General features: G+C 62.6%; 1 protein-coding gene across 15 annotated transcripts in view; it reads left to right on the top strand.

Moving 5' to 3' along the window:
* TSNARE1 (t-SNARE domain containing 1) overlaps nt 1-19,414 on the top strand; it is a 150,509-nt gene that overhangs the window by 64,049 nt on the left and 67,046 nt on the right. For 10 of the 15 annotated variants that reach the window (XR_008419971.1, XM_053896404.1, XM_053896406.1 and 7 more), the window contains 4 exons: nt 2,550-2,640; nt 5,297-5,371; nt 5,858-5,917; nt 16,202-16,363. Coding sequence is in view for 14 of the 15 variants with exons in the window: in XM_053896404.1 (XP_053752379.1) it covers nt 2,550-2,640; nt 5,297-5,371; nt 5,858-5,917; nt 16,202-16,363 (388 nt within the window). In the remaining variant the exon portion in view is untranslated. The remainder of the gene's footprint in view (nt 1-2,549; nt 2,641-5,296; nt 5,372-5,857; nt 5,918-16,201; nt 16,364-19,414) is intronic. The other 5 variants (XM_053896408.1, XM_053896397.1, XM_053896407.1 and 2 more) reach the window with 2 other exon arrangements.

The raw sequence follows: 19,414 nt of genomic DNA, 5'->3' as shown, positions 1-19,414 counted from the left end.
CCCGGTTTCCCTCTGTTCATGGCGGCACAGGTGGCCTGCACCAGACGCCGCTCCGCGCTGCGTCTCTCGATGGGGTTCCTTATTAAGACGAGCAGCATGGAGGTGGGCCACGTCCAGACGTCCCTGTGGCCCTGGCTGCCTTGCCCTGACTGATGGCCGCCCCCCTTCCCCAGCCTCTGGGAGCCCCAGTCACTTCTGGGGTGTGCTGGTTGCCATCCCTCTGTTTGCCAGGGGCCTCAGCAGAGTGGTGTGGTGCCTGGGAAGGGCCGGGTTGGGTAGGGAGGCCTCGCTCGCTGCACGAGCGGTCGCCGTTCCTGGGGGAGACAGCTCACCGCCCCCAGCACGGGAAGCGGCCGACCGTCTCCTCACACTATTTCTGTGTTCTCGCTAGAGGCTCCGCGGAGCCGCGGGCATGGCTGGGCGGGAGCGGGGGCACTTTGTGACCCGTTCCCTGCCAGGAGTTTGGTGGCATCAGGGAGGGCAGAAGTGGAGAGGGCGGTGGGGGCGGGGCGGGGGCGGGGCGGGGCGTGCCTGCCCTTCCCAGTTCGCGGAGGCACTTGTCCCACTGCCCCCCCCCGCGGCAGCGTCCTCTGTCCAGGCGGCTGCGTGCACCGTCCGTCAGGGTGTCTGAGGAGGTGGCAGTGGGGCATGGGCAGCGAGGCAGGGGTCTTTCCGGCACGTTGGGTGCAGGGGGCCGTGGGACCGTGTGACACAGGTGGGGACTGCACTTCTGCAGGAACACACGCGGCCACGTCGGGGAGCTCAGGGGTCCGGAGGGTGTGGGGGAGCTGCGGGCACCGAGGGCGTGGGGGGGCCGGCGGGAGGCGGCCCGAGTCTGGGTCTGGGTCAGGTCTGAGGGCCATGCCTCCCTCAAGAATGAGAGGAGAGACGCTTCGGGAAGAGCGGCCCCAGGGCTTTTTCTGGAGGGACAGAGCTGCCCCGAGCTGCCGTGGGGGGGCCCGCGGAGGGCGGGCTGGGAAGGGGGTAGGGCGGTTTGGGCACGTGGACGTTGAGATGTCCGCTGGACCTCCGGGGCTGTTGGAGGGGCTGGGCCCGAGTTCAGGCCCAGGTGTGGGTGTGACTGGGGGACGGCGGCACACATGTGACTTCAGGCCATGAGGCTGCATGAGAACACCCAAGAGCCGAGCCCAGGGAGTGAAGAAGGTGGTCCAGGGTCTGAGCCCCCAGCTGAGACACAAGGAGGTCAGAGGGACGAGGGGCCAGCTGAGCACCTTGTGCAGGATGGCCTCGAGCTGGGAGGGTGCCACGGGGCGTGGGAAGGAGTGTGGGAGCCACGGGGTAGGGGCGGCAGTGTGGGCACCAGGGGGTGGGGGGGAAGTGTGGGGGCCAGGGGGTGTGGGAAGGAGTGTGGGGGCCGCGGGGCATGGGGGGCAGTGTGGGCACCAGGGGGTGGGGGGCAGTGTGGGGGCCACGGGAGGAGGTGCGGCAAGGTGGATGGAGGGCTCGGTGGGTACGACTGTGTTAGTGAACCCTTCCGCTGGCGGCAGGGGGCTCACACGCTGCATCCCCCAGGCCGGCCTGGGGTCTCCTTCCTATCCTACTCCCCCCTTCACCTTCCGGCGTGGGCGACTCCCCCTCTTTATGCCACATGCCTGTACGGCCCACAGGCAGGGGTCAGGGACCCAGGCCCATGTCTGCCAGGCGTCCACCTTGTCAGATGGTGCCCCCGCCCCCACCTCTGCCACACGGGGTCCTGCAGGGAGCAAAGGGGAGCATCAGGCTGCAGCTTGAAGGGTCAGGAGGGCTCTTCTCTGGTGTCTGTCAGGCCCAAAGCCAGGCCAGGGTCCCTTCCTTGCCCCACGTGTGTGCCTGCAGAGGCCCCAGGGCTGGATTTGCCACCCGCCCCCCCCCCCCCCACTCCCCCCGGCCCCGTGTCACTCCATCCAGAGGGACAGCGGTCAACCCAAGCAGATGAGGGGCTGGTCTTTTCAGTCCCTTCCAGGTCACCCTCGGAACCGTAAATTGTGAGCGGGGGGAGGCCCGGGCCCAGCCTCCCTGTGCTCCTGGGTCAGGAGGTGGGAGTGTCCCTCCGGCCCACAGAGCCGTGGTCCCAGGCGTGTCTGCGGCCCCCCTGCTCCCCCAGGTTCCCGACTGTTGCTGACCCTGGCGGGGGGTGGCCCTCTCCCCAGGGAGGGCTTGTGGCCGGCCTCCTCGTGCTTGCCTGTGGGGTGTGGGGCCGCCGTGCACAGAGGGGGTCCGTCCTGATCCAGGCCTCACTCCTATCGTTCTCTCCCCCTTCCTCACCCCTGTCTCTGCCCCAATTCTCTGCTCCCTGCTGCCTTCTCCGTCTGTGGGGGTGTCTGTCCGTCCCTCTCTGGGCCTCCAATCCTTGTCCCCTCCCATGGCCGCTGTCTCTTGTGCCTCTGGCTCTTTCCTTCCTGGGATTCTCCCCTCCCGTGTTCTCGTTCACCACGCGTGTCTCCTGCCCCCCCCCCGCCCCTGCCCTCGTCTGTCTGGCCACCTTTCCTCTCCGTCTCCCCCTCCGTCCGTGCTGGTCCTGCTCCCACCCCCACCCCGTCCTGGCTCAGGCACGCGGCGCAGCAGGGGACCAACAAGACCGTCGCGGCCAGCGCCAGCGCCTTGAAGCAGATGGCGGAGCTCCTGCGGGGCTGCTCCCGGGTAGGTGGTCCTGGAGGCCGTGGGAGGGGGGCCGTGGCGGGGGGCCCCGGGGACACTGACGTGCCCAAGATGCCCACGCTGGCCTGGGATCGGCCAACGTGGCTGCACGGGCCGAAGCTCAGCGCGCTCACTGGGCGCCCACTGTATGCTGGGCGCTGCTGTGGAGTCCGTGTCCCTGCTGGGTCATCCCGACGGAGACGGATGAACCTCCCCCCCCCCCCCCACATCTCCCTGCCACCCAGCCTGCCAGCCCTCACCCTCTTTGTCACCACCGTCATCTCTGTCCTCGCCAACGCCGCCGCTCGTCATCAGAGCACAGGCATTACCGCTGTGGTCACCTTCACAGCCCTGACCCTCATCACATCTCCCTGTGGCCCTCCCCCCTGCAGCCCCTCCCCCATGGCCACATCCCCTCTGTCCTGCAGCCCCTCCCCCCACAGCCCCTCCCCTGTCATCTTCACCGTCGGCCTCTTACTTCCCTCCACCCCCATTTGCTAGGTCAGCGCGCCCCTGTCTGCTGTCCCTCCCCGCCCTGCCCAGTCCCCAAAGGCTGGAGGGCGCTTGTCACGAAACGGTAAATACCCTCAGACCCTCAGCCGCCACAGAGCGGGATCGTGCTCTTAAGTTGTAGTTTTTCCCTGCCCGTCACACGGTGCCGGGGCCCCCTCCCGCTGCCTCGGCTGACGCGGGTTCTGGGGACGCTCGAGTCCGGCCTCCGCAGAGAGAGGCGGGACGCTGGTGAGGAAGGCGCACCGTGGCTTTCCGGTGGAATGCCTGAGATGCCAGCTGTGCTGCCTGAGGTCCGCTCAGTGACGGAGGCCGGTGCAGAAGCCACGTGTTGTGTCATGTGGCCCCGTTCGCACAAAGGGTCTGCAAGATGCAGACCGGGGCGGACAGCAGGGGTGGGGGCTGCGTGGCCGGAGGGGAGGTGGGACGGCCCGCGGGGCCCCGGGAGCTCTCTGGGCCGGTGGACGGGGGCACGGGGAACGGTGCTTTTGTGGTGTTGGCCACGTGCGTGGCCTCCTCACGCGTGGCGTGGCTCTTTGCTCGTGGGCTCCGTGTTGCCTCCTTCATCCAAGAGCACGTCTCCGGGGCCTCCCGTGCGCAGCTCTGCACGTCGCATTCGCGTTGGGCGCTCCTGGCGTCTGCGCATTGCTGTTCCCACCCCCGTTTATATGGAAGGACCCTGAGGCTGGGAGAGGGCCCCGCCCCGAGCTTTGCAGCCCCAGGGAGGAGCCTTGGCTAGATCGCAGCCCTGGTCTTTCTGGGGCCAGGGTCCGTGGTGTTGCCGGTGTGCACCCTGGAGGCCAGGGATCAGAGCTTGAATCCCTCGGGGGTCAGAGGGATCGCTTTTAGCCTAACGTGTCCTTCCTTGTGTCCAGCCACCCGCCCGCGTAAGAACCCAGCACACGCTGAGCACCTACTCTGTGCCCCTGGGAGAAGGACACAAGTGGGGTTCCCTCTGAGGCGCTCGTGGTCCCGTGGTAGCACACGTGGCCGGAGGGGCTGCAGGGGCTGCTGTCCCCGCAGAAGAAAGGCCGTGCCCTCACGTGGGCTGCTGCTGGGTCTCACGGACCGGAGAGCCGGAGGCGTTTTCTCAGTGCCTGGGCTCTTAGCTCTGTCCCGAGGTGCGCGTGTGGGGCCCCTCGCAAGGGCCTGAGCCGGACGCTCAGACAGGGCTCCGCAGACCCGCGCCTGCTGTCATCGCTGAGGGTGAACAGCCTGCCTGCGCGGCCGCAGCTGGTCCTCCGCGGGCTCGCATGGGGGCGCAGGGTGGTGGTGGGGGGGGGGTGGGCACCAAGCCCAGGGGCCGAGTTCAGGTTGGAGGTGCCCAGGTTCCTCGTCGGTGTCCCGTCCTGGGGCGAGGGCACAGGGCGCCGGTGTGACTTTGTCTGTGCCGGTGCTGCGTGGAGGGAGGGGAGGGGAGGGGCTCCTGGCGGCCTGTGGAGCTCACACGACCCCAGCAGGCAGCCTTCAGGGCTTGCTCGTCCTTCCCTGCTCTGGAAGTATGCCCGAGCGCCACTTTTCTGCCAGGTGTCCTTCTGGGCACCAGGGCGCACCGGCAAACACACCAAGTCCTGTTCGGTGCAGGGGTGAGGCCGTGCGTGCTGCCAAGCTCAGTGGTGAGGGGGACGGTCCGACACTGGGGGCGTCAGCTGCAGCCTTGCGTGTGGTTGGGTGCAGGGCTCTGGGTCAGTGGCCTGGCTCTGGGGCCTGGCTCCACCACCCGTGTGGCCTTGAACCGGCCCCGTGGAACTCGGACTGAGGTCTCCCGAGCCCTCAGGTAGCGAGACGTTGTGCGGACCAGACACGCGTATGGTGTCGGCCCAGCGCCTGGCTCCGCGGCGGGTGCCGAGGGCGTCGTGCGTGGGATCGCGGGGGGAGGCGTCTGCGGGGACGCAGGCCGAGCCCGTGGAGCCCGTGCTGGTGTCTGAGGTGGCACGAGACGGCATGGGGCGAAGTGGATGGGGCCGAGCCCCGTTCCCAGGGCAGAGGCGTGATGGCAGTGTGGGGCCGGATGGGGGCTGGGGGCACGGTGCGGCCCGCGCCCTGAGGGACGGGGGGCCGAGGAGCGTGAGGAACTGAGCGGCTGGAGGAGGCCACGGGGCAGGACGGGGCCTCGGCTGCCTGTTGAGGCCACACTCCCTCTTTGCAGCAGGAGCGTCTCCAGCTGGACCGCCTCAGAACTCAGCTGTCAGATGCCATTCAGCGCTACGGCGCGGTGCAGAAGGTGAGGCACCCCTGGCGGGGGCGGCCGGCCAGGCGGGGGTGGGTCTCGGTCCCTCGGGCACCCGCTCGGGCCCTCTTGTCCCCGGGCTGGCCTGGTGTGGTTCTGGCCCCCAGAGCAGAGGGCTGGGCCGGGAGCCACAGGCTCCCCGTGTGTGCAGTGGAGGAACCTTACCGTCTGGCGCCCAGGAGGCATCAGCAGAGCCCTGCCGGGAGGTGGGAAGACGGGAGACCCTCGTCCTGACGGAAGGACACGGAGACCCGGAGCTTAAGAGTGTGGGAGGGGGCCGCCCCCGGGGTTGTCGGCAGAGCCCGTCCAGGTGCCCGGCCGAGCACCCGGCTTTCCTGAGACCTGGGACGTCTCCCTCCGGCCGCGGAGCTGACGGTGTGCGTTGCTGTCGGTGACCGTCCCGTACTGCGTGCTCAGCTGACCATCTCTTCTCTCCTCCCCACCCTTCTGTTCCTCCCGTCTCCCTCTATTATTTAACAGAAAATTGCAGAAAAGTCCAGAGCCCTGCTTCCTGCCGCGCAGAGGGGCGGCACGCAGCAGGTGGGTGCTGAGGGACCGCCACGGTCGGGGGGCGTTAGGTGACGGCACAGAGTCCACTCGCTGCCCTCGGTGCTTGGGGAGGCGCAGGGGCCGCCGAGGGCAGAGGCCCCATCTGGGGGAGGGGGATGTGAGTTGACGAAGGACCTTTTAGGAAGCCGGTATTCTGGCCTCAGTCCTGCGGCGCAGGCTCGAGACGGGGTACTGGGGGCTGACCGTCTGCTTGCCTTCAGGACGGGCTTGTTCCCGCCAGCCCTCCCCGGGGGAGAAACGGGTAGAAACTGGAGTCCTACACGAACAGGGCAGGGAGTGGACGGGAACCGCATCTGAAGGTGCAGTGGCTGAGACTTCTCCAAAAGTGTCCGAATATTTCAAGCCACGGCTTGAAGAGCCTCCGTCATACAGAGGATGAATTTACCCTGTTCCTTAAAAACCACCCTTACTTGTATCATAATAAGATTTTGAAAACCTAAGACAAAGATAAAATCCTAACAGCAGATTAAAGCCTGAGGAAAGAAGTCATGTTATTTTATTTTTTAATGCTTGTTTGTCTTTAATGTTTATTTATTTTTGAGATAGAGACAGAGCATGAACGGGGGAGGGTCAGAGAGAGAGGGAGACACAGAGTCTGAAACAGGCTCCAGGCTCTGAGCTGTCAGCACAGAGCCCGACGCGGGGCTCGAACCCACGGACCGCGAGATCATGACCTGAGCCGAAGCCGGACGCTCAACCGACTGAGCCACCGAGGTGCCCCAGTGTTTATTTATTTTTGAGAGAGATAGAAACCGAGTACAAGTGAGGGAGGGGCAGAGAGACAGGGAGACACAGAGTCTGAAACGGGCTCCAGGCTCTGAGCTGTCGGCACAGAGCCTGACGCGGGGCTCGAACCCACAAACCGCGAGATCACGACCTGAGCCGAAGTCAGACGCTTAACTGACTGAGCCACCGTGGCACCCCAGTGTTTATTTATTTTTGAGAGAGATAGAAACCGAGTACAAGTGAGGGAGGGGCAGAGAGACAGGGAGACACAGAATCCGAAGCAGGCTGCAGGCTCTGAGCTGTCGGCACAGAGCCCGACGTGGGGCTCAAACTCACGAGACGCGAGATCATGACCTGAACTGAAGCTGGACGCTCAACCGACTGAGACACCCAGGCGCCACAGAAGTGATGTTACTTTTAATTTTTTTTCAACGTTTTTTATTTATTTTTGGGACAGAGAGAGACAGAGCATGAACGGGGGAGGGGCAGAGAGAGAGGGAGACACAGAATCGGAAACAGGCTCCAGGCTCCGAGCCATCAGCCCAGAGCCCGACGCGGGGCTCGAACTCACGGACCGTGAGATCGTGACCTGGCTGAAGTCGGACGCTTAACCGACTGCACCACCCAGGCGCCCCGTGATGTTACTTTTAAAGGAGCGACAAGACTCACACCCGACTCTAAGGTAAATCAGGAGAAGCCGGAGGACAACGGGCAGAAAGTAATCGCTCACGTGGAAGTTTGCATTTGGTGAAGATAGTTTTCAGAAATGAAGGTTGAATGAAAACATTTTTAGAGAAACACAAACCGAGGGCATTTATCGTCAACAGAACTCTGACGGTAGCAGACGGAAAGTGGTCCCAGGCGGACGTGCGGCAGCAGGAAGGGACGGTGCGTCCCGGGAACGCTGACGTGAGGACGCGTGTGAGGCAGTGCGGCTGGTGAATGGTGGCCCCGGCCGTGGGGCCTGGCTGTGGGGCAGGTGGAAGCGCTCGGCCGGCGGCACAGGACGAGGAGTAGCTGCGAGAGAGCGTGCGGCATCCCCGTCCTCTGAGGAGTGACCAGAACCCTGATCTGAGGCGGCTGCCTGTTGCATTAGGCAGGTGACACTAAAGGACAGCATAAGAACATGAATTATAAACTAAGAGGAACATACGAGATGACGAAGGATTAATTTAAAAGAAAACACGGGTGTCTGAGTGGCTCGGTCGGTTAAGTGTCCTTCTTTGGGTTTTGACTCAGGTCATGATCTCACGGTTTGTGAGTTCAAGCCCTGCATCAGGCTCTGCACTGACAGCACAGAGTCTGCCTGGGATTCCCTCTCCCTCTCTTTCTGTCTGTGTCTGTCTCATGTTCTCGCTCTCTCTCAAAAATTTGGAAAGAAAGCAAACAAAGAGAAAAATCAACAAAAAGCAGGAAGGAAAGTAGGAAACAAGTTGCACCATGGTCGACTTATAGCAAATTCACTTATGACTGTAGGAGACTGGCCTAACCCCTCTGATGAAAAGGCACACGTTGTCAGATCTGGGGAAAAGAAAAAAGTAGTGCTTGTAAGCAGCACACTTGAAATCCAGGAGAATGTTGAAAAGACAAGGACGGTCAGAGATAACTGTGAAACCAAAGAAGACTTGTGTCCGGTGCTAATATCTGAACGAGCGAGTCCGTGTGAAGAAATGTCACTGCCGACAGAGGTGTGCTTCACGGGGATGACACGGTAATTCAGATGTAAGATGTAATTGTGTATAGGTGCCTAATAACAAAGCCTCAAAACACACAAGGCAGAACTGATAGTAATAAAAGGAAAAATGGCAAATCCACAACCGTAGTTGGAAGTTTTAACACAGCCATCCAAATGACTGATGAGGTGAACGGAGGAAAGTTCAGTGAGGATCTAAAAGACTCGTCACAGTTAAGGAATACACTCCGCCCAAGTGGACATGTCACTGCAGCCAGCCACAGGGGAGCGAGCGTTCTCTGCAGGTGCACGGCACATGCCGAGTCCAGTCTCAACGGGTTCCAGAGGGTTGGTGGGACCCTGAGAACACTCTCAAGGTGGCGCAATTAAACTCACATTTGGTAACAAAAAGGAAGTTGCCACGCTTGAGAAGTGAAAGAATACAGTTTGAAGGAACCCATGAATCAAAGAAGAAGTCACAGCAGCAATTAGAAACCATCATGAACAAAAATGAGAGTGGCACCGAGTTAAGACCTGTGGGTGCAGCCAAGGCAGCTCCCAGAGGGAAACTCACAGCTTTAAAGTCTTCCACTAGGAAAGAAGGAAGGATGAAAAATCACATATCTGATTCTCAATCTCAAGAAGCTAGAAAAGCAACAATAAATTAAATCCTAAGAAAATGTATAGGAAAAAAACCCCAGGAATCAACGAAGGGTAAAATAGATACATAGTAGACAAATTCAACAAAGCCAAAATTTGACTTTTTAGAAGGATTAATGAAAATAATGAACTCCTACAAGATTAATCACAATACAGAGAGAAAATACAAATTACTAGTATCATGAATGACAATGAATATAGCACGGATCCTACCAATTAGAAATAACGGAGGTATGACGATATTGTGATACAACTTTATGCCAATAAATTTGACAACTTAGGTAAAACATAAATTGTTTTAGGAAAATGTAAGTTACCAAGACATATGGAGTCTGAAAAGTCCGGTGTGTATTAAAAAAATGAAATCAATAACTAAGTAATTTCCATAGTTAAAATCCCACCAAGAAAACCGTAGACCTAGATGGTTTTATTGGTGAATTCTTCCAGTGTTTGAGGAGTAAATATTACCAGTTTATACAAACTCTTAAGTATCTTAAATATCAAGAGGGAACACCTCCCACCTGGCCTTAGGAGGCCACCAGACCTTGATTCCAAATTCTTCCGAGGATATCACAAAAAGGAAAGTACCATGTTCTCTCGTGAGCACAGGAGCAAAAGCCCTAGCCAGATCACGAATAGACCGAATCTAGCAATATGTGACATCATTATAAAGTGGGTTTAGTCTGGGAATGCAAGGTTAGCTGACATCCAGAAATAACCTGTGTCAGCTGCCATGTTAATGGAGTAAGTAAGAAAATGTACTTGATAGTCTCAGTAGGGAAGATCACTTGGTGAACTTCAGCACCCATTTAGGGTGAGGAGAGAGACTCTCGGCGGACGGGTAGGTAGGAATGCCTTTAGTCTGATGATGGGTGTCTTCAAAAGCCCCACAGTTAGCATCGCACCTCCTGGGGAGATGTTCAGATCTTTCCTCCTGCGACCGCGGACAAGACCCTGTGTCTAGTCGTATCCCCTCTACTCCCCGCTGCGCTGGAGGGCGTGTCCAGTGCACTAAGACATGAAAAATAAATGAAAAGTAGGAGAATTGGGGCGGAGGAAAGCACTTCAGAGACATGACTGCATTACTAGAAGAGGTGATCGGATCTGCAGATAAACTTAGAATTAGTGAGTGGCTGTAACAGGGTCAGTAGACAAGAAAACATCGTGCTAGCAAAAGACAGCTTGAAAGTGAAATTTAAAACAGTGATGCCCCTTGTATTAGCATCAAAACTAAAAGAGGCCTTTGAGCGGCTGTTTGAACAAGAGTCCCGCCCTGCAGTGGGGAATGGAAGGTCCGTTCGGGGCTCGACGCCGGACCGGCCGGGGGCTGGAACTGGGAAGAAGGATCCTGTTGAGCAGATGACCAGTCCAAGTGCAGACACCCCAGCCCCTGCATCCCGGTGTCGGGGTCGCCAGGGAAACGGTGCCGTCAGTTACCGATGCAACAGTGCCGTGCTCACACACAGACTAGCTGGCAAGGCCAGCTCCTGCGGTGGGCATGTCCTCCGTGGCCAGTGGGGCCCTCCTGGTGATGAGGCGGGGTCGTTGGCTTGCACGCGTCCCTCTTGTGCTGCAGCGACGGGCCCCTGTCCACCCCGCCCCCGCCCCCCACCCGCAGTGGGCTTGGCGGAGTGCCACGTGATGCAGGTGCTTTGGCCGAACAAAGGAGGACGAGTTGAGTCTGAAACAGGGAAGGACGTTGTCGTCCGAGGCGCCAAGCCCGGCACAGCTGTGAAGGCTCTGTCTCTTGGTGAGAAAGTGCCCCAGGCCACGGCCCGTTCTTACGTGGCCGAGAGGGGCCGGGAGCCCGCGTGCACGCGACTGCCGTCGCCAGCGGATCCTTTACCGTAACCCACCCCGTGCACAAAGAGCACTTCAGCTGGATCACAGACATACATGTGAAGGATAAAGCAGCGAAGCTTCTAGAAGATACCATAGGGGTCTATCTTCACATCTTTATGGTGAGCTAACGTTTCTTACACAGATGAAAATGTACTAAGTATAAAGAAGAGACTTTGTTAAATTAATGCACCCTGAAGAGAGTGAAGAAGGCGACCTGTGGCATTAAAGAAGGTGTTTACATAACGCGCACCTGAAAACGATTTATGTCCGTAACATGTAAAGGTCTCCAACAAACCAATAAGAGAAAGGCAGACAGCTGCTTTCAAAAACCTAAAAGGACGAAAGCCATAGGCACGTCACAGAAGGGCACATCCAAATGGCAGGTGGGGACACGTGTGCTCAGCATCTGCCATCAGAAGAGGGAAAGCGACCCCACGGTGCTGTCACCACACGTCGCCCTGTACCACCAAAGTAACTAAGAACAGTCAGACACGCAGGAAAACACCCAGTCTGGTGAGGATGTGGGGCGGCCGGCAGCCTCGTGTCCTCCCACTGGAGGCGCGGAGCGGCGCCGCCACTCGGGGACGCCGAAACGTTCACTGGAGTCACGCGTTTTCTTTCCCGTGACCTCGCCGTTCCACCCCAAGCACAGAGCCGGGGGAGACGCACACGTGTGCCCACCAGAGGTCACACTGAAGAATGCCCGTGGCAGCCGGACACGAGACAGCAGACTCCTGGGAAGGGAGCCAGCCTTCAGCGGAACGGCGAGATCTTCGGTGCGGAATTCACGCGCAGAAGCCTGTCGCCAGCCAGGCCCCCCGGTGTGACCTCGGACAGGATGGCGAGCCAAAGAAGCCTGAAACCGAGGAGGACAGAGATCAAAAGCAGGTCAAAGTGGTGGACAGTGTTAGAAGCCAGACGGTGTTTTCCTGGGCTGGAGGCAGCCGAATGACCGGGGGGCTGGAGCGGCCCTTCTGGGGTGCTGGGACGCTGGCAGTGCTCGCGGTCTCTCCCATCTAAGAATAAGGACCCGTACGCTTCTGATTTGGGCATCGGACTGTACGTAGATGTGTTGTGTTTCAGCAGAATTTTTAGAAAAGGAAGGGAAGGGTCAGCAGTGCTTCTGAGAAATTGTGAAAGATCAGGTTATTTCCGGGAGTTCTGCAGACTGGAAATGACGCGATGACAATCGTCCCCTGTTCGACGCGGGCACCGTTGCTGCCCCGATGCCACAGACTGTGTGGCTGCTGTCTGCCGGCGGCGGTCCTGGCGGGAGTGAGGGGTGCCCGGCGGCCCCCTTCTCCCATCTGAGCCGAGTGTCCGCCCTCTGGGCCGTGGCTGGCGGCCACGTGGGCCAGTCTCAGACCAGGTGAGGCCCAGGCGGTGTGTGTGGGCTGGCTCCCGCCCCTCACGGGGGACCGTCCACAGTCTGTGCTGCCGTCGGCCGGCTCGGCACGGATTTCCACCGGAGGTGCGCGTGGCCGCGGCCGCGGCGGGAAAAGCACGCCTCACCTTCCTGTGCTCCCCGGAAATCCTGCCTCACCGCCCCGCTGGGCACAGGGCGGGAGGGCCCCGGCTCTGTTATTTCATGTGGGTGTTGGGGGAAGGGTTGCTACAGTCCTGCCAGTTCCGACGTTCTGGGCTTTGACAAGTCTCCAGAAACTTCCGTTAGCTCACAAACAGAGTCATTTACTCTGTGGGGAAATTGATGACCAGGCTTGGGCTGCGAAACAGAAGCAGTTTTCCCAGGCCTGGGACCGGCTCGCACCCTGACCCCTGCCCTCCCACGGGTCACGGGTGTTCCTGCGCGGAGCCCAGGGTCGGAGTGCGCGAGAAAGTGGCCCGTTTCCCAGAGCCCCCGGGAACCCTGGGACCCTGGTGTGCCTCCTCCCCGCCTCCCTGAAGGCGCCGCAGGCCTTGGTTCTTCTCACGGGAAACCACTCACAGCCCCGAGGTCCGGCAGTCACGTTGGTTTGTGGGTCTCTTCCGTGCAGAGCGGGACCCAAACCGTCGGCCTTGGAGGGAGGAGAAAGCCCTCTTTGTTGGCCGCCTCTTGAGCTGGAAAACCATCACAGGGCTGTCCCCTCCACGCCGGCCCCAGCGTCTTGCCAGCAAATCCCTAATCCCCAAATCGGGTCTTTGTGAGGAGAATAAAGGGACACTTTCTGATCCTTGCACGAGATCAGGCGTTCAAGCCATTTCTTGCTGCCCTGTCTTGTCACGAGCCGCTCAGGGAGTGCGGCCCGTACCTGGGGAGGCGTGGGTGGGCCGTACCCCGGGAGGTGAGGGCACCTGGGGAGGCGAGGCACGCAGACTCCCTTTGCTCCCAGCTTTCGTGCTGCTTCCGCGGAGCCCCAGACTCCGGGGGAGGTCACGTGGTGCCCCGTGGCACGTCTGTCACGGGTGTGTCTGACTGCTTCCGTTAGTGGGTCTGTAGGGGTCCTTGTATAGGAGCACTGTGGTCTTCCAGTCCCTTCTCCGGGAGCAGATGCAGTGAGGGTTCCTGTGTCCTGTCCCCGGCTGCACAGTGAGGGGGCCTCGGGGCAGCTGTCACCACGGGGGATTGTCGCATGTCCCTGGGAAGCACCAGGCCCTGTGGAGCCTCCCGCTGCTGCTCTGGGATGGCCTGGGGGGGCGGGGGTGGGGGGGGAGGCGGTGCACACGCTCCCGTCTGGGGGCGGCACCGTGGCTTCCACGCAGGAACCCGCGTCTGTGTCCCGAAGCCTGCCTGCGCTCACCTCCTTTCCTTGTGCGCCTGCGGACGGCAGTGAGGTTTCCCGTCCTGACCCCGGGGTGGGGTGTCAGCCCCGTGCCGTGGGGGTAGACCCTGGGCTGGGGGATCCGGGGAACTCCCCAGGGCCTTGCCACCCAGGCCAAGGCGCCGGCAGGCAGCAGGGGGGCCCCACAGGGTCGCTCCTGGGGGGGGCGCTGCTGTGTGGCGGGCACCCGGGGGTGTGGGGTCGTCGTCCCATTCTGCAGATGAGGACGCCGAGGCCCGGAGAGCGTGCCGGCAGGCGCTGGGCCAGACGCCGTGGCTCGGCTGCGTGCCAGCCCCTCCTGGCACTGCTCGCTTCCTCCCGCCCACACCGGGAAGGGGGGGTGGTAATTGCCACCTTGGACCAGTAGTGCTTGTCAGCGGATTTTTTGGTCTTTTATTTTATATTCACGTATCCACGTATTTATTTATGTAAAGGCCTCTGCTGACTCTGGGGGAAGGGGCTCTGCCCGTGGCATGTGGACTGGGGGAGGACGTGGGCTCTGGAAGGAGAGCTGGGTGAGTGCGGGCCTCACGGTGCCTTCCTTGCACAAGGGTGAGCGCGTCCACCGCATGGGGTGTGGGTGGCACTGGAGAGAGCACCTGTCCCTCCGGGGCTCCTAGCGGTGGTCCCGTGGTCACGAGGGCCTCCCGCAGGCAGGTCGCCCGGGCCGTCCAGCCGTCCCTGTGTTTCCTCGGTGTCGTCGCACATGCACACGTGGCTTTCAGGGTGTCCTGGGCCTGCCCGTGCTGGCGTCGGTGAGAACTGCGCTGAAGCCTTTGTGTCTGTGCATGGAGCTCCTGGCGTCCGTCCGCCGTGTCCCCAGGCCTGACGCAGGGTGGGCGGTCACGGGCCCTGAGCGCGCGCGGCACAGGCTGTGTTCTCCCTGCTGCCCAGGTCATCTGAAGGCCGCCTGGTGGGCCGTGGTGGCTGTGGCACGGCCAGCACCCTGCCACGTGGCCGAGTGGCACAGGAGAGCAGGAAGGTGGTCTCGTCATGAAGGGAAAGGAGAGGATAGTCAGGTGGTAGCTTCTGAAGCCTCCTTGCGGGCTGACCACCGCAGAGCGACGTGGAGTCTGGGGAGGGAGGCCCCGAGACGGACGTCCCGCCCTGCATTTCGGCCCCGGCCCGTCGCCGGCACGCACGAGGGGCTCAACGGAGCTCGGGGCTGGCACTGGGTGACTGGGGGCGGCAGCTGTGTCCTGCTCTCTGTCTCTGGGCAGGAGGAGGAGCCGTGGGGCCGGATGGAGGGCAGGAGGGGAGCTGAGGAGGCCCCGGTGCGGCTTGGGGCACGGAGTCAGCTGGGGAGGAAGCTGCTCCAGCCGTGGGCTCAGGCTCGCGCCCCCCTGCCACCCCTGGGCTGGGTGCACCACGGAGCCTTCAGCTGGGTTTCACTTGCTGCCTCTTGTGGGTTCCTTGGCCTCTCGGCCCCAGTGTCCTCGTTCGTAAAACGGGCCCATAGTGCTTTGTCTTTTGCAGGCGGTCAGGAGTGTCAGAGGCAGCTGGCTCGAAGGAGATTTGACACTGGGGGGCTGGGGGTGGGACCTGGGGCTGCCAGGTGGCTCCGCCTGTCCTCCAGCCTTCCCGGTTGCCCTTTTGATGTCTTTCTCTTACACACACACATGCACACACGCGTACCCACACTCACCTCTCTGACATGAAGGAGAGCTTGACTGACCCGGGGGTGGCGGGCGGGGGGGGACCTGGGCTGTGCCGGGCCCGGCATCCTGATGGGGGCAGGGCCGAGGCGCGCACATCCTTTGCGTGAAGTCACAGCTCCGGCGTGGGGCTCACCCCTGCCTCCCGCTCTCCTCTCCCCTGTGCGGTGCCCAGGGTGGAGACAGCGCCCCCCCCAGGCACCCCAGCTCCCCCGCTCAGGACCTGACACTCGCCTCGCTTGTACTCAGAGTATCCCATCGGAGAGCAGATGGTTAATGGAAGGGAAGAGCCGCCATTTTACTGGATCCCCAAATTTGGTAAACTAAAGAAATCAGTAAAGAATGAAACCACGTGAAAAACCTTCTGGCTTCTCTTCCCTGTGGCCTGGTCACAGCGAAGGGGTTCGCAGGACGTCACGCGGTCCCCGGGGGCACGCGCCCCCAGCCGTGTGGGAGCCCATGCCTCGGTTTCCGCAGCTCCCGCTGGGACCCACGGCCGCCTCTGGAACCGGTGGGCGCATGGCCTCCCGTGAGAAGCTGCGGTTTGTGTTGGTGTGTGAACAGGTTTCACCAGGAGCTGGGGATGCCGGGACTCATGTGCTCCCGCGGGGTTGTGGGGGTCTGCCGGGGGCGCCCCGCAGCCGGGCCTGGGATGGCCAGAGGCCGGCACGGCGTGTCCACCGGACGCTGATCGCCGGGGCAGCCCTGTGAGGGCGTCCCCCCCCAAGGCGGCCCGCCAGAGGCCCCGTCGGGGGTGCAGAACCCGGGCCGTGGGGCCTCTTCCCTCCCAGGAGTGCGGGGTGGGGGGGCGTGCACAGCCCCGGAGGCTCCTGGTGCCCAGAGCCGAGGCTTAGCCCCGACGTGGAGCTGCCGCTGCCGGCCCGGGACAAGGCCATTTCCTGGGCCGCACCCGGGCTAACCGGCCTGTCTCTGTTGCCAGCAGAGTCCCCGGGCCCCTTTTGCTGAGCTGCCCGACGATGAAAAGATCTTTAACGGGGGTGACGGCATGTGGCAGGGCCAGGAGCAGGCGCTGCTTCCCGAGATCACCGAGGAGGACGAGGAGGCCATCCGGCTGCGCGAGGAGGCCATCCTGCAGATTGAGGTGAGGCCCTGGCCTGGCGAGTGTGCGCGTGTGTGCAAGCAGGGGCGTGACCGTGTGAATCCCTGTACCGGTGGCCCCTGTCCCTGGACACCGGAGGTGCATCGGGAATGCAGGAGGGCTGCTGGCCCTGCCAGTGGGGGGCTTGAAGCCCTGTGAGCCCCGCCCCCCCTTCTCCCCTGGGCCTCCCTCTGCTCATCTGCAGGGGGAGGGGGAGCCTCTTGCAGGGGCTGGGGTTCTGGACAAACGTCCTCTGAAAGCACCTTTGTCTAGAGAAACAGGGACCTGGGCAAGGTGGTAAACTGAGTCACCAGCTCAGGACCCGTTGCCGCGTCTCCTGTCCCACCCTGAAGGAGGTGGATGCCCCCCCAGAGAGGCGGGGTTCGGCCCCTTACTTCTGGGGTCCCCCCACTGCAGCCGCTGCCTCGGTGAAGCCCCACCCCCTCACCCTGTCCTGCTCCCCCAAGGGGAAGGTGCACCTGCTCGGGGCCCTGGCAGGAGGCAGCACCGGAGACAGGCCTCTGCTCTCCCTGAGACACCAGATAAGGACCAAACACACGCACGCCCACGCCTCTCTGTTGGCACAGCAGGACTGACTTTCTGCCAGAGGCTGACGAGGGAGTCCAGGCATGGTCACCCTTAAAGACATGGGGGGCTGGGGTCCCTAGAGGGGGATCTGCTGTTGTCGCTGGCTCAAGAACTGAGGTCCTGCAGGAAGGGCCCGCAGCCCTGCTGGCACCGTGGGCGGTGGGGGCAGGGCCAGGGGCCAGGCTGCTCTCCATGATGGGGCCTCGTGCTGGCGCCCAGGGAGCTGACGCTGCCGACCAAGTGCATGGCCTGGGGCCCCTGAGTAGGTCGAGGGCCCACCTCTGAGGTGGGCTGTGGGGTTCCTTGTGCCCTGCTGTGGTTCTCTGTGTGGTGAGCATAGGTGGAGGGGTGGGCTTCACCAGGGGTGATGGGCCCCACGTGGAGGCCTGTGCGGGGCAGCTGAGCTGGAGGGGCCTGGGGCTGCGGGCCAACCTGGGGCCTGAATCCGGCCAGTCCTGTCTGTGGGCCTCGGAGCCTGACGGGGGTCAGCGGGGGACCGCACGGGCTGTGGCCAGCTGCGTGCTGAGCCTCAGTTCCCTCCTCTGCCCCACGAGGGTGGCGTGGGAGCAGCCAGGGGCTTGCCATGGTGCTCCCAAGGCCGCCTGCCAGTGCACCTGCGACGTCCCCTCTCCCTCCCCCAGTGCTGCAGCTGGTCCCAGTGACAGCTTCTCCATGTGATGAGTGAGCCAGGGGCAGAGGCCAGGCTGGAGTCCCAGGGACAGACGGGTGTCCCCCGGCCCCCACGGGGCCAGCCTGGAGCCTAGCTGCTCAGGGTGATGGGGGTTGTCTGTCCAGAGCTGGAGAGGACAGCGGACCGTGGTGTGGGCGGGTTGTGGGGAGCAGCCTCAGGAGACACAGGGGTGGCTCACACTTGAGCTGCTGGCAGCTTCCCTGTGGAGCTGAGCAGGCTCTTGCCACCCCCACAACCTGCCCCCCACGGTCTCCCCTTTGTCTCTGGTTGCTAGCCTGTTATTGTCCAGCAGAACAGGGGCCTCACCTGTCAGGTGTCCGGCCCAATCCCCAGGGCCCTCAGCAGCTTGCTCGACAGACGTGTTGAATGAACCCAGACAAGTGGTCAGCCCCCCCACCACAGGGGCCACTCCCCCTAGCGATAGAGGCCTGTGTCCTACACCCGTGTCTGGGCCGCCCTCCTCCAGGCCGGGTAAGGACCCCCGTAAGCAGCCTGTCATCCTCTAGTGGCTCCCATGTGGGAAGTTGCTCCTGTCCACCAGGGTCATCAGCTGCTGCCCTTCAGCTTGCTGTCCAGGAGGGTCTCTGCCTGCTTGCCCAGCCCTGGACCTGCTTTTTGGCCAGGTGGCTGTGCAGGGCTGCGAAGGGGGCCTGGAGCCCCACAGACGCGGTGCCATCACCCGCGTCCTTTCCCCGCCGGCCCCACGCAGGGTCCCTGTGCCCAGACCGCTGGCCCAGAAAGCTGTAAGCAGTGTCCCTGTATCCCTTGCTTTCATCCAGCTCTGCTGCTTCCGCTTCTCCAGCGGAAGTGCTTGGCCCTGGGACGGGGTAGCCCCGCCCCACCCCTCCCGGCTTCAGCCCCGCCCAGCTCCGCCCTTCCACGCCCCTCCCCTCCCAGCTTCAGCCCCGCCCAGCCCCGCCCTCCCCATCTCCACCCCTCCCTACTCTGCCCTGCCCAGCCTCGCCCCGCCCCCTGCCCAGCTCAGCACAGTTCCCCCCCACTCTGCCTTGCCTAATGAAGCCCCGCCCAGCCGCACTCAGCTCCGCCCTTAGCCCGGCTCCGCCCTGCGCTGCCTCGCCCTGACCCATTGTGCCCTTCCAGGGCCATGCCCCTGACGGCCCTGCTCAGTCCGGCTCCTCCCTGCTCACAGATGACCTTAGCACAGCTGTCCTCTGTCCTGACCCCTGGCCTCCTGGGCCTGGACTCTGCGTGCTTTCCCAGCCTGGGCTCCATCCTCCTGCCACCAAGTGCCGGCAGGCCTGTGGCGGGCCCAGGCCTTCCCTGGGCCTCACATCCCCTCCCGTGGGAAGCACTGGCTGGCTGTCATCAGGCTGCCGGAGTTGTGGAGTATGAGAGCAGGGCTGCAGGGCTGCCTTGTAGGGCTAGCCTGAGACACCCCTGCCCCAGACACTCCCTCACGGTCTGGAGGCCCGGGCTGGTGGCCTCCCCCTTCTGTTCCCCACGGGGAGACTAGGGTTCAGAGGGAGAGCTCTGGGGACACCCACCCACAGAGAGCTGCGTCTGGCTGTGTCAGGAGCCTCACCGCCCCAGGGACGGCCGCGCTAGGCCTTCGGGCTCAGACGGCCCTTTCCAGTGAGAAGCGCAGGGCGGGAGCCCTGCACCCGCGAAGGGAGCCGTGCCAGCCCGGGCACCCTGGTCCCAGGCACGCGCTCACAAGTCAGGGCCCTGTCCCCCACTTCCCGATGGGGGAGGCCACGCTGCTGGGGCCCACGCGGCCCGGGCCCTGGCCCCTCCTGGGGGAGGTGAGCAGCGCA

The sequence above is a fragment of the Panthera pardus genome, unplaced genomic scaffold, assembly GCF_024362965.1.
Source record: "Panthera pardus isolate Hobbes unplaced genomic scaffold, ASM2436296v1 HiC_scaffold_7, whole genome shotgun sequence".
Lineage (NCBI taxonomy): Eukaryota > Metazoa > Chordata > Mammalia > Carnivora > Felidae > Panthera > Panthera pardus.
The sequence above is the reverse complement of the archived record's forward strand: the minus strand, read 5'-3'. Positions and strand labels throughout refer to the sequence as shown.